This window comes from Anthonomus grandis, chromosome 11, assembly GCF_022605725.1.
Source record: "Anthonomus grandis grandis chromosome 11, icAntGran1.3, whole genome shotgun sequence".
Classification (NCBI taxonomy): Eukaryota; Metazoa; Arthropoda; class Insecta; order Coleoptera; family Curculionidae; genus Anthonomus; species Anthonomus grandis.
This window is the reverse complement of record NC_065556.1, coordinates 16294046-16308699: the sequence shown is the minus strand read 5'-3', so window position 1 is coordinate 16308699 and position 14654 is coordinate 16294046. Positions and strand designations below refer to the sequence as shown.

The following is a 14654-nucleotide window of genomic DNA, read 5'->3' as shown; positions in this document are numbered from 1 at the left end:
GTTTTCGTCAAAAAATAAAGAAAATAATTAATTTCTCGAAAACCACTAAAGATAGGTATAGGAATACCTTATACAGAACCAATCATAAAGTGATAGCGGATCGGAAAATAAAAAAATATACAGGGTATTCCATTTAAAATAACAAAGTTGCTACTACTTTTTGGTATAAGCGGCAATGCTGCATCGCTAAAAATATTTTTAATCGTTAGATCATCAGCTAAAACCCATGTTGCCAAATTTTCAAAAAAAAATTATTTTCCGTTCTCCGTAAACGTCTAAGGTACCATCAACCATCAATCTTCCAGGTTCAGGTCAATTTTCCAGGTTTAATCCTTACAAGTGACGCAAAAGTATTTTCGCGCGAGAAGTCATTTAATCCTCGCAATAACCACGAGTGAAGCAATCAAAACTCACATTTTGGGGTTAAACAGAAATTTCACATTAATGTTTGGGCAGGTATTCTTGGCGACCACTTAATTGGGCCTTACGTTCGACCAGATTACCTTGCGGGAATAGTTACATAGTATTTTTGCGAGATGTTCTGCCGGACCTAATTGAAGATGTGCCTCTCTAGTTCTGGAAAGAACTCTGGTTCCAGCACGATGGCTGTCCAGCGCATTTCGCTCGTAATATAAGGGCTTTTCTAGATCAGACCTAAAACAATAAGTGGATTGCTAGAGGTGGTCCAGTCCCTTGGTCAGCAAGGTCACCTGATCTGATACCTCTAGACTTTTTTGTCTGGAGAGCCATGGAACAGCTTATCTACGCAATACCTGTAACCAACAGAGAAGACCTAGTTGCTAGAGTTGTGGTGCCTGAGGACTTTCTGAGAAACGATCCAGGGGTCTTTACTCGCGTACGGACATCTTAAGTCGACAGAAAATGTGTGGAAATGCATGGAGGACACTTTGAGCAATTGGTTTGAATTGTTTATTGTTTAAATTGTTTTTTAATTTTCTTCTATGGATTTTATTTTTTTGCAGGAAAACGGTGCGTCGGAGCGCAAAAATGCAAGAAATATGTTTTATTGAAAATGAACAAAATTTTTTTTCAAAAAAAAGTGAAAAAAATCTCTCTTTTTTTTATAAAAAAATTGACATACATGTGCTGCAAATCCGTCCCTGGACAGGTCAAATCAGCTGCAATTTCTTAAAAAGTATGCCTCACCACCTATCATTTAAAACCTAAATATTTCATTCAAATTGCTTTAAGCGCTCTTAATATAGAGGAAAAAAATAGATTTTTTTGAGAAAAATTTCAGCACCCTGTATTTTGGAACAGACGCACTTTCGACTGTCGATGTCTTATTTCAAACTATTTTTTTTGGCTCTTGTATATACTGTAGCATTTTTGACTATTTGAAAGGGGACACCCTGTATTATTGTGTAGCCATTAGTATATATGCAATCAACAAAAAAGCTTCTTCACAGTAAACAGCCTTGAAAAAAACATAAATAAACGTCGAAACGTCGGCACCTTTTCAAAAAAGCAAGTTTTTGATTTTTTGGTCCTAAACCTGCGAACTCCATCTACGCTACTTTTAGACAAAATAATAATTTTTGACGCTTAATACTTGGCATTAGTAATTATTGGGGTTCTTTTGGTTATTTGGCACCTCCCTTCGCAGTTCATCTAGCCATCGGACTAATCCAAATTATGCAAACATACAATCACTTTTTTATAAAATTCTGAAGTTTATTATATTATTATAATAAAAAGATAATTTAATTTAAATATCATAATCCTAAAAAAATTAAGGCATGTTTAAAGGGCAATGTAAATCAATTAAAATATTGATAAAACATGTAACGAGTGTGCTTTTCTAAATAATTGACATAGAGCAAAGGTTCTGTCTCCCGACGTTAGGGAGTCTAACGCCCGGAATGTCTGCACATTTATTAATCTTTATAAATAGTTATACAGTGCGGCTCTTAATTGTTCCCCCCTCTTATCTTTTGAATGCGTTTATATAAATATTTGAAATTTGGCACACATTAGCAACCTAAATACTACTTTTGGCTTCCTAGCTCATTTTTGTGATTTTTTGTTTGTTTTTTGACATTGACAAAAAATACAAATTCTACAAACAACACAGATTACATTTCATTATTAGACTTAAACAACAAACAAATTACACTACCTTACAAGATAAATAAGATTTTCAAAGGCTGCCATTTTTCTATGTGCAAAAGTAATGACTTAATATTCTAGGATAATAAAGCATTCAGTGGAAGCTTTCAAACAATGTATTTATTGCATGACCCCACTTCCTATTTAATTTTATTTTTCAAAATTGCGTCCCTCCGTTATCTTGAAGTTTTGCCAAATAAGTTAGGGACCAAAAAGTAGTACTTATAAGTACTTATAGGTTGCCTATGATGTGTGCCAAATTCCAAATTTTTATATAAACGCATTCGAAAGAGAAGAGGGGGGAAGACAATTAAGAGCCGCACTGTATATTTCTCCATTTCGGATATGCAAACATATGTTGCTCCTTTATATAAAAAGAGCTACCTATAGTAGAATAGTAGCCTACTTTGCAGTGAGTATAACTGAACACATATTTTAAAAAACTGCCACTACAAAATTTAGAAAGAATTATCATATTAATAATATAAGAGTTAGCTGCTTTAAAAACAATCTTAAAACAAGTATGACTTCTTTTCTAATTATAATTTGTTACTATTTTGGAAAAAATCAACTGAGGAAATATTAAATCCAAGCAATATCATTTAATTAGGTAGCGCCACTTGAAACTTTCTTTACCTCATGATTTATTTTAAAGATTATGCCTGGATTTCTACGTGTTAATACAGGTACGTTGAACTGCGTTTGAAAGAAAATATTAACATTAAAATTTGCATAATAAAATGAGCAGAGCAACTAATATATCAATTTTTATTACCTCGGTCATTCCAGGACTTTTCCCTAGGAACCGTATCTCTGATACTATAAGAGATATGTCTGGTATCAAACACAATAGGAAAGAGTTCATTAGCCAGTTTTTTAAAACTACTATAAGAGTTAGGCAGGTTGGTTTCAAAGCTCCCGATCATCAACAGTACATCCTGATACACATTATGTCCTACAATTGGTTTTTTCAATGAGGTTAACAGCCTAAATACTTTACTAAAGCCCAGCAAATTATTTATCGTTTGCTCATTCAAGGAATTACTATTATTTAAAATACTAAGCTCTTTTTTAGTTACTTTTTTTACAGTAAATTCATTATTTTCTACATAGGTCCAGAGATTTTCAAATCTTCTTCTGAATTCTTTATGCACAAAATAGATAATTTCTTCATCGACTTGTCTATTAGTGCAGATTTCTGGTAAGGCTAAAAAATCACCCACTTTAGCCTTCTCATACCAACTTTTAATTATTCCACTATGTCGCTCGAGGATTGTATAGTATTCTAAAGGACAGTTAAGGTCAATTTCAGTAAGGCTATTACTAGACATCATTTGTCTTAGTTCTTCTTCCTGATCTTTGTTCATAAATGGAATTCCATCATAAACAAACTGAAAATAATTCAATCAAAACCAAATATTTAAGCATATATTTTGGAGTTACCTTATTAAAATCGAAATTGTACAACTTTAAGAAATTTAATGTGCTAGATTGGAAACAAAAGTTTTTATGAATTCCTTGGAAGCAGGCGGGCTGAACAAAGAAAGTGTACACTTTTCCACAATAACTATTGCGGTCCGAGTCAAAACCAAAAGCTGTAAGACCTACTTGTAGTGGTATTATAATTTCTAGGTTCTTCTTTAGTTTTCTATATCTTTCTGAAGGGGTATCGATTATACTAAAAGTTAAAAAAAGGTGTTTAAAGAAAAAATATACCTACGTATCATATTGTTTCAGTTTTCTCATTACTTTTTAGATACCACCTTTAACATTAATACAAAAAGTGTACTTCAAAGTTATGGTAGCTTCGGTTGAAACAGAAGTTAGCAACCAGTTATAAGAAAGAGCTAATTGATTACAATTTTTTCTTCAGTTTTATTTCAATTCCGACTATTTTTAACACAATAAATCAGATGTTCAAAATGTGATAATTTAGAATGCAAAAATCCTCACAAAAATCTTTTTGTTTTTCAGATTATTAATCCAAATTAAAAATATAATATGGTGTCAAATAACTAAAAATATTAAATGTTAAAGAGTCTTATACAATATACAATAAAAAAATGCTATTAAAAATAAGTTTTTTTTTTAAATTTAAATTATGTATATAGATGTACTAAGTAGTTATGTACTAAGGAACTATACATGATAAACTGTAAGGAGTACATAAATGTAAAAACCACTTTAAAAAATAGAAAAGCAGTGCCACAGTAAATAATTCAGTTCTTACCTCGGGCTGAAGTCTTTAAGGGGATACAAAGCGCTGAACTCTAAGTCAACACTAACAAACTTAGCATCCTGCAGGGCTCTTTTGATTTCTGGATACAGGTGTTGAAAATTACGATTATTTACTTCACACATTTCACACAAAACAGCCTTTTCACACTCTATAATCAAATTATTTTCTTATAAGTTGAAAAAAAATCCGGTTTTTCTAATGCTGCCTTAACCTTAAGCGATTTCAGGTTATGTTTTTGTTTACTTTTATATTTATGATATTCATTGGTAGGCAACCCATTATGCAATATGACTTTTCTGATTATGAGATTAAATCATTATAAAGTAAAATGTTTTAGGTTGTTTATTCTATAATTAAACATAATTAATTTATTGTTTCTTGATACAAATTTAATAGAATCAGAAAATTTTACTAAATTTGTATATTAGTTTACTAATTATGTGGTTATTGCTCTGACACTCTCCGCATTACATCGGGGATGTAGCTCAGTGGTAGAGCGTTCGCTTTGCATGTGAAAGGCCCCGGGTTCGATCCCCGGCATCTCCAAACTTTTTTAATTTTTTTTATTTAGTTTCAAATATGGGCTTAATATAAATACAAAGTAATTTAAATGTTTTATTAGGAAAAAATATGATATACATTTTGCATAAAAACTGGCCAGTTTTCTGGCTAACGGCATCAGTTTGGAGTTTAGCGCGATCCTATTCTGGCACGTTGCCCATTTGCGTGCAGGTAGCTACCGAGATTATAAAAGGACCAGCATTCAAATCCCGTCGCCCGTTTCGTGAGGAGACCCAGGAAATACAGTGTTAGTTGCGTTAATTTGGTCTTCCATGGGGGCCTAAAATACTTCGTTCTTTTGTAAATATATAATATATCCACTAACAGTGATATAATAACCGCCGCTACTGGAACGCGGGTTTTGTGATAAATCGGTAAGTTTATCATGATAGTCAGTGCAGTGCAGTGATAATTTTTTCCCAGCAACCCCAAGGATTATATTTTATACCCCCTGCGAGTCGAATAATTATTAAGGACTTTTACCGGGTTATATAAAAGAGCCTGTGCCATACAAATTGGATTTACTCTTATTATGGTGTTGTGTGCCGAGTTGTGGATTGTTTAAGCAAAAATCACGCAAGTAGAAAAAGCTTTGAATATACCGGCATCTCATATTATAATCACATGCATGTGCTATAAAATCATATTTTTTTATTTTCCATAAAAATCGTTTTACAACTTTAAAACTTCATTCGATAAAGCTGAAATTCAGTTTTTTGCATTTCTAAGAAATTTATCTTATTTATTAATTAGCACTCAAGTTTTCATTTCCGAGAGAAATATTCTTTTATCGTCTCAGTGATTTTATAATATAAGTCTCCCATCTACCACTCAGCCAGTCCCACCCTGCTTAAAAAAAGCTCAACAGGCGGCATTAAAACTCCAACTTTAAACAAAGTAACCAAAGTCTTAACAAAAATTTCAATTACAAATCAGCTAGTGTGTGTACTCATAATAGCTTCGAATAGGTGTTAAAATATGTGTATTCCATAAGGGCAATAAATCATTAATTTATTACCAGCACTTTATACGAAATGGTCCAGGCAAATCATATTTGAGGAAGTTATTCAGTGTTGAGGGTTAACAATCTGTTCAGGAAGGAGAATCATATTACCATGAACTAGAGAGTCTAATTAAATTTCCGTTAGTTAGTGAGGACGAGGTGAAAGGGAGAACTTTAAGTATACATTTTTGTAGCTGAAATTTGAAATCTTGCTGAATTCAATGAAATAACAGTCATAATGAATAAAACGCAACCATGTCCATGATTAAATTTATTATGTATGCAATTTAGACAAAGAGCTTAAAGATCTTTTAACACATTTAGTCAATCAGATTTTAACAAGTGGAGTTTTTGCCAGATGAATTAAAAATTGGGAGAGTAAGTGCATTATATAAATCAGGCCTTAAAACTTCAATGCAAAATTATAGCTCAATTACAGTTAAGGCACTTTTTCCAAGATAGTTGAAGAGGTAATAAAGAAGAGATGATTAATATTTATACACAAATATATAAAAATCGATAAATATTTATATGGATTTAGTAGTGATAGTTGAAAATAGTATAGTACCTTAAGTGCTACTATGGACTTTGTGAACAAAATATCTACTGATGTTCATAATAAAAAAAAAAGTAGTTGCAGTATGTGTCGATCTGGAAGAAGCCTTTGACTGTTTTGATGTAATAATGGCAAAGTTGGAAAAAATGGGACATAGGGGTCGTAGTCTATATGCCAGCTTTCTGGAATATACTACGCTGCAGGCGTTAGTGCTTGCCTTAGACCCGCTGGACTAAAAACATTATACTCTACATTTGCTGATAATACTGCTTTAATTTATAGTGGAAATTGTGAATTGTGAAGCTTTGATTTACACAAATACTCAAATTGGTTGTATGTCTAATCATAAATGAAATAATGTTCAGCTATAGAAAGAGTTCAATCTATTAAATATTTACAATGCTTAATTTGTATCAAAACTTGATTCCAATAGGGGGTTCCGAATTCCAAACTATGATCGGATAACACCCGCAGAAACCTTGCATAGAAGTTTGGAAGCTATGAAGTTAAATCAATTAAGCAATTTTGAACAATATAACACATATTACAATCAATAATCAGCCTTTGTAATTCATTATAGAGATTATATTAATCATAATCATGTTATGCGTGGCCAGAATGCTATTTATCAAGAATTTGGCAGAACTAACCTGAAGGATGTTAAATAAATGGGGAATATTTAAATATTAAGGGTTATTAATAGTTGTTTGTTTGTTTTTTTTGTTGGGGATAGTATGATGTATATATACAGATTTAAAGTTTGTAATCTCTTAGGATTTACAGAATTTAACTGATGTTTGATTTTAGCCTACCGTAGATTATAAAGAAATAATTATTTTCCAAAAATATAATAAACGCACTGATTTCTAAACAAAAAATCTTCTGGCACCACTGGGCATTTTACAAAATTAAATTTGGGATTCTCAGTTTAATGTTGAGAAAAAATTTCCTCAACAAAATGTAAAAAAGGCAGTGCTAATTCTCTTATATTGTACACTAATGGAAATTTAATCAAAGGTTTTCATTTAAAAAGGTCTTGAAAATCCAACAATTGCATTATCTTAATGAAATATTTGATAGTACCAGACAAGAGGAATGCGAGAAGAGGGTGCTGTTTCTCAGTATCTTTAAATTTTTGAAAATTATGTTAGTCATTACGACATTAATGGTATTATAATTGATCGCATGGTTTAGAAGTTATAATAAGAAAACCATTAACTAGTGGCTAAAAGATTTATAAAAACAAAGTTTCATTTGTTGTCCGTTTTACTTCATTTATTTTTTAATGTATATAAGACAAATATTATGAGAATAAATTGCATTTTCCACCAAAGTTGTTATTAAAACTTCCTTAAATCTAACCACAAGTAATTCCCTACAATTTACATATCATAGGGCACTCAAATATTTAATAGACCCAATATCTGGAACCACTTTGACATATTTTCAGTCTCCAATATGCCAGTACCACATTTTCTCTCTCTGGTCTTGTAATTATGTACATCCTTATGAGTGGTAAACAAATTGATGTTCCTCCTAACATTTTCTAAGAGATACAATACGAAGGCAATATTAGTATACCTAATTATTTAAAACTTTCTCTACAATCATCTCTAAATGCCAAACAAATATTTGGGAATAGCAGGAATATGCAAACAAGAATAACATTGGATAATTGGGAAAGAAAGTTGCAGAATGAGGCTCTTGCTCAGATTTGAGGCCACAACTTCCAGATGTGCACTCCATCATGTCTAATATCTCAATTTGTATTTCAAGAAACTTTATAAACAGGGTCCTATTGACTATTAAAATTAATGACGATCTACTAACTGGTTTAATCATATATATGATCATTCCTACAGTGTGATATCTCCTTTAATATATAGGTAGATCTTACAAACCTAATATTTTAATCCTAAATATAAATACTTAATTGATAAATAAATAAATACCTATTTGATAAATACCTAATATCTTATAAAATTAGTATTTATAGACGCGTAAGAATTTTCTACCTTTAAAACATGTTGTATGTAATTTTCCAACTATTTTGATTACTTCCACTACAGATGCATTTAATGTCGGGAAAGTTTTATTTGTTCGAATATTCGATTTTACTTGATATTACCATATAAGTTCAATGAAATTAACACAATAATATAGAGATAGATGCAACATAGTATGCCTATTTTCTATTGCGAGTTTATCAAACACATAATCTTTATTTTTATAAAAGTTATTATAGTACTTCTAGATGTTCTAATTTTTTGTATGTCTCTTCAAAATATACGTTAATGTCTACTTAATTTTGATTTTCTGCTTTAGTACTTTTAGAACAAGATAATTTGACTACTTGAGGACTATGGTAACTAGCATTATTCCTAACAATAACACTATTTTTTGGAATAGAAAGAGCCTCCTGCTGAGCTTTGAGACCACAGCTTCCAGATGTGCACTCCATCATGTCTAATAGTCAATTTGTACTCCAAGAAACTTCATAAATAGGGTTCTATTAACTATCAAAATTAATGACGATCTCCTAACTCATAATGTCTAATCATATATGATGATTCCTACATTGTGATATCTCCTCTGATACATCGACATTCCAAAGACTGTGGTAACTAAGGGCCCAATGGTTAAATAAAGATCATACTTTGAAGGTGATCCGAGTCATATAGCTGTCGGTCATATAATTTGTTCTAACGAAAATACTTTTAAGTAAATTAGAGAAAAAAAAACCGTATTGGTGGTGAAAAACGCCTCAGCACTCGGCATTTTCTTGGCCAAAATTCAAAATTAAAATTACGAGAGACAGTGGTGACCTGTGGTGCTAAAATAAGTCTGGCAAGCGGCCCAAGTAGCACTCTGTACTGTAAACTTGCCAAAATGTTTAAAAATTTTTCGAGAAAAAACAGTCATAAACCAAAAAAATGTATTTGCAAATTTCAAAATATGTTATAAAATATGAAATAACGGTATAATCGACCCAGCCCTACGATAAAAATTTACACAACGTGTGTTCGATCAGGTGACCCTGAGTTAACCAATCACGACGTCCCACATGTTCTCAATGTGGCGCGTGTTTCAATCCGCCAATTATCGGATACCTGATTTATTTTTCAATAAAACGTGTATTTATACCCTCGTTAAATAAACACTCTATTTTCCTGGCAATTAAATCCTATTTACTTATCAGTTTTATTTTCTTATCAGTAAATGAATTTATGATTAAAGAGTTTGATTAAACTTTGCAGCGCCTGCGCTTTAAGGCACCTCCCTTGCAGCTGTCCCATTGACGTTGACAAACTGACAGTTACAATTTCTTCTACGTCAAACACCGCAAGTCGTAGATACACATCGTTTTCCATTTTCATTCTCGCAGTTTTCCTAATATTTCACCCTAAAGTTAAATAATTAAATTTATTACTTGCGGCGTAATTGACGAGCAGATATTTGCTTTTACGGTACAACTTAAATTCTCTTTTGAAACTCGTATTTAGTCAGTTTTCTTGAGGTTTCCACCATGACTTGCTTGGGTTAAAAAAATGGAGAAAAGGAAATTTTGATACAGTTTTTTGTGTGATTATAGTAGAAAATAAACCGTCGAAGTTACTGTTTAGTTAGGTTATCTAGTTATTTAGTCGGTAAGTTTACGTTTATCACATTACCATTTTTAGACACTTCTACATCTGCAGCATGCACTTGCATCAATTTTAGGTTAATGACTTTTAGAGAATCCAGGATCAACGTTTACTAGGTACAAAGGATTATTTTTTCCTTTGTGCTTAGGCGTTTGTAAACAAAAACCCACGTGTAACCAAATGACAATAATGCTCTATGAACTATTCTAGAACATAATCATTTCAGATAATTTATTCATTAGATAAAATTAAGTTTTATGAAACTGAAATTTTCATTCAACTCTCTAAATTAAGTAGTCAAGTTAGTGATATTGATAATTTTCACTAGTCATCCTTAATGCAAAAGAATTTTCATCTTTAAGAATTATCAAACCAAACCCTCCTGTAATGGACCATCAATTTATTCTTTACATAAGGCTATGCCAAGGTTTTATCTACTGACAAAAATCTATATAAAAAGTTTCTATTTGCATACTTCTTACCTATAATTAATTATAGAATTTTTTATATTTCTGAAGAAATTCTCTATTTAGCTTGATAAACTGCCTAAAACTTCTATAATGTTTTCAAAACCTTTAAAACTCTTCAAGGTTTTTGACATTCTAGGCTTTCTTTCTTAAATATGCAATATTATTTTCTGCTAAATACAATAAGTAGGAGTATTTATCCAAATTGTGTAATATTTTGACATTTTTACTAACTATACTTTTTATTTTATTTATTTATTTCAATATATGGCAGTGCCAATTTATAAAATTAATATTATTACAATACAAAATACTAGATAAATAGTACTAGAATTACAAAAAAATATATAACAGCTAAAAGTGGAGAAACAATTTGTTTTAGCCAATAATCTTATATAAACAATTTTATAATAAAATTGATTTTGATAATTTTGTATTAAGGCTTATTTTTACTTTTCTATAGAGTAAATTAATTCAGATAAACAGGAGTACTGTAGAAAATAAATATTTATATTCAAATTTTACAATGACAAAAGTGAAGGAACAAAATACAAATACAAAAAGATTTTATTTGTCAGTTTTATAATCAATCAAGTTGCAATTTTGTGTTCACTTATTTTATTATGGCAAATAGGAGTGTTTCTCTATTAAAACAACTGTTTGCCTGCACCATCAGTAAACTGTAGTACAAGTGAGACAACCCTTTTAAAGACCTTAAACAACTATTTACATTCCAGTTGCAATACATTTTAAATATTTATGAGCTAAAATTTAAAGAACCTATATTTGAATAGGAATGTAAAAACAAAAAAAAATCAAGAAAAATCACTAAGAAAAATATAAAAAAAAAGACATACACATTCATGAAGTTATATATCCTCAATGAGGAATGGGGATACCAGCTTAGATAGGGAGGCAGCACTGATGTGAGTAATGTGTGGCATATCCTTTATTCTTTATTGCTTCAATACACCAACTTTAAGCTCTTAAGCTATCAATATAGTCTTGTAAATTCCATTCTTCTTGACATGCTCTGATCATGGGTTTTAATTTTTTCTTTGTTTTTTTTATCTAATTTTTCTGCCTAAATGTTCCCAAATGGTTTAGATCTGGGCTCTGTGAAGGCCACTTTATTAGGGGGATTTTGTTGTCTTGAAACCACTTTTTGACCACTTTCGCAGTGTTTGGAGTCATTATGCTACTGAAAAGACCAACAAAGTGGCTTATTTTCTTCAGCATGAGGAAGCATATTGTTGATTTACTGCCAAAACAAGATAAGCACATTTTTATCATTTTTGCATTTACTGCATTTTTATATACAGGGTGTCCAGAAGCTAGATGCAATCCTTTAACGGGGTGATAGCTGACTTAATATCAAACATTTTAAGCTAAATATGTGTAGGTCGAAATTTGTTTATTAATTTTTTATGTCAATTTTTGCATTTTTCTCAAGAAATACCAAAATTTCACACTTAAACGGTAATAGAGCGCAAGTTACAATTAGTGTCGGGGTTTCAAAGTTTATTTTGTTTTGTCTAATGTGTATTAATAAAAATACAATCAATTTCAAGCTTCTGTGTAAAGTTATTAGAAAAAATATATTAGAGATATTGAAACGTAAAAAATAAATATGGAGTTAAAATAAAAATGCTTTGTTTTATGTTTAAATAATTGCTCTATAAACAAATTTCGACCTACACATATTTAGCTTAAAATGTTTGAAATTAAGTCAGCTATCACCCCCTTAAAGGATTGCATCTAGCTTCCGGACACCCTGTATAATCTTACTACATAAAGCAGATAAGTGTTGGACAATGGAAAGGTAGTAAGTAAATAATGTAAAAACAGGGTAAGGCTACATTTAATGCAAAATATTACTTATCTAGTTTTGTCAGTAAGCCAACAATAAGGTCTTCAAGGATATGCAAAAACTGGAAGCGGTCCATTCTATGATCTACTTTTACCAATGGCCTTAAACCATAATGTTGTCACCCCCATGTTTTACTGTTGCCCTTGTATACCTTGGATCTTGTCTAGACACTCATGTTTCTAGCATGGCAAACCCATTGCATGCCACCCAATTTAAACAAGCAGAATTTTCATCAGAAAAAAGCATCATTTTCCATTTTTGAGGTGTTCATTTCAAATAGTTCTGGGCAAACTGGATCCTAGCTGCCCCATTCTTCTTGGATGTTAAAGGTTTTTTCACTAGTTGATGTCCATAAAGACCTATTTCAGTTAACTGATTGTGAATGGTTTGCAAAGATACTTTAGCTTCCAGTATTTCTTCAGCAGAGGTAAAAGGATTTTCAATGGACAACCTTTTAATTTTTCTGTCTGCTGCTTTGTCCATTTTTCTTGGTCTATCTATGCTAGGATGAGTAACTATGGAGTTCCTTTTTTTAAAAAGAGCTCTGGTTTTGCACCCCTGATCTAGGCCTGTTAATTTGTCATGCAATATTGCTTTGTCTAACATGATCTTGAATCTTTGAAATTATTAAATTTTAAGGATCAGTACAAAGGTCAATTCCATGAGGCATTTTATATAGTGTAACACAATATACCAACAAACCAAACTGCAAATAAATTTAGACTCTTTTAACAGCAGGAAATAAATGCTGTTTGGAATGTTTAATAAAAATAATTTCTTCTGGGAATGATTAAGATAAGATAAAGAATCTTGCAACATTTTTATATAGTACTAGCAGAGGTTAATGTTGTTCAGTATACTTACATGTTGTTACAAGTTTGTGTTAAATTTTAAAGATTTTTTACCATAAAAGTAAATGTGTATCCACTTTGGGCCAATAGTGTATATATTAACATAAAACCTAAGAAGCCTAAATTAGAACAATCATTAACAAATCTAAAAACTGCACACAAAAATAACTTACCAGTAGGTATACAAGGAACATAGGTTAAAGTCAAAATTTTTTTATTTGAGTGACTGTAACCCCCCCAGAAAATGGATCCAAACTATTGTCATTAAAGAAATGCAAAGTTCTAGTGAGTGAAAAAAAAACATAATTGGCAAGACAATGAAAATGTAAACAAAACATAGTTAACATTTCTTTGACACATATTAAAAGGAATTGCTTCATTCTTTGATAGTAGGACAATGATATAAACCAAGATCTTATAAAATGTTAAAGCATCAGAATGACACTGACTGACTTGAAGATTAGGGATATTAAACTGGACACTGATAGCATTATAGTCAATTTAATAACTATGAAAAATATTTACTTCAACTCTATAAGCAAAGGATCTTAAGAATCTTCTCTGTACATCCTCAAGACATTTAATATGACAATCATTATAAGGAGACCAAGTTGAAAGATGTACACTATTTCTAGTGATAAAACCAAGACTATGCATATGGATGTTATTAATAGGACTATGCATACTCCTATTAATAATACCAAAATTTGTGGTGAAAAAATAAGCTTGGTATTGAAAAGAACACCCAAATCTTTAACTGTATCAACTGACCTAAGTTCATTATTGTTGATTGTGTACTAATAATTCATAATTTTATTAGAACAACCAAATAAAATACATACATACTTCTTTACATTCAGTTCCAGACTATTGCTATTACACCACTCAGTAACACCATTTAAATCCAATTGAAGTAGCTCAGCATTAAGATATGACTGAATGGGTTTATACAGTTTAAAAAGTTACAGTGAAGCAAGATGCTTTTAATGAACAGTTACATCACTTACATTTTTTAGGAACAAGTGAAAAAAGACAGAATCAATATGCAAACCCTGAGGCACAACTGAAGATACTTCAATACCATTAGACATATAATTATTTATCCTGACTAACTGTGACCAGTCAAAAAACTATGACAGAATTCAACCCAATTTTCGTATTTCATATTCTTCTTATGCCTTGTTTTTGTACATTAAGTTTTGTTTACTTTGATTTTTGTTGTTTAGTCCATTCAGTTATATAAGATTGTGTATAACTATTGTTCATTAATTATTTTCTTTTAAATGCAATGGAACAATTTTTCTAGTTTACTCCCTATGATAAAAATCCTGCA

General features: G+C 31.0%; 2 protein-coding genes and 1 non-coding gene across 6 annotated transcripts in view; 2 read left to right on the top strand and 1 right to left on the bottom strand.

The window, feature by feature from the left end:
* The window catches only part of LOC126742288 (pre-piRNA 3'-exonuclease trimmer-like), a 49806-nt gene extending 45216 nt beyond the window's left edge, over nt 1-4590 (bottom strand). The window contains exons 1-3 of one of the 2 annotated variants that reach the window (XM_050448916.1): nt 4361-4590; nt 3574-3808; nt 2906-3521 (exon numbers count right to left, since the gene is read on the bottom strand). In XM_050448916.1, coding sequence (XP_050304873.1) covers nt 2906-3521; nt 3574-3808; nt 4361-4491 — 982 coding nt within the window. In that variant the 5' untranslated portion in view covers nt 4492-4590. Of the gene's footprint in view, nt 1-2905; nt 3522-3573; nt 3809-4360 lie in introns of those variants that run through there. The other variant, XM_050448917.1, reaches the window with a different exon arrangement.
* Nucleotides 4591-4843: 253 nt separating this feature from the next.
* On the top strand, nt 4844-4915 carry Trnaa-ugc (transfer RNA alanine (anticodon UGC)). Its single transcript has one exon. It is a non-coding gene; the product is annotated as a tRNA-Ala (tRNA).
* Nucleotides 4916-5134: 219 nt separating this feature from the next.
* The window catches only part of LOC126742447 (calcium-transporting ATPase sarcoplasmic/endoplasmic reticulum type), an 82832-nt gene continuing 73312 nt past the window's right edge, over nt 5135-14654 (top strand). For 2 of the 3 annotated variants that reach the window (XM_050449096.1, XM_050449094.1), the window contains exon 1: nt 5135-5304. The gene's annotated coding sequence lies outside the window, so the exon portion shown is untranslated. Of the gene's footprint in view, nt 5305-9850; nt 10137-14654 lie in introns of those variants that run through there. The other variant, XM_050449095.1, reaches the window with a different exon arrangement.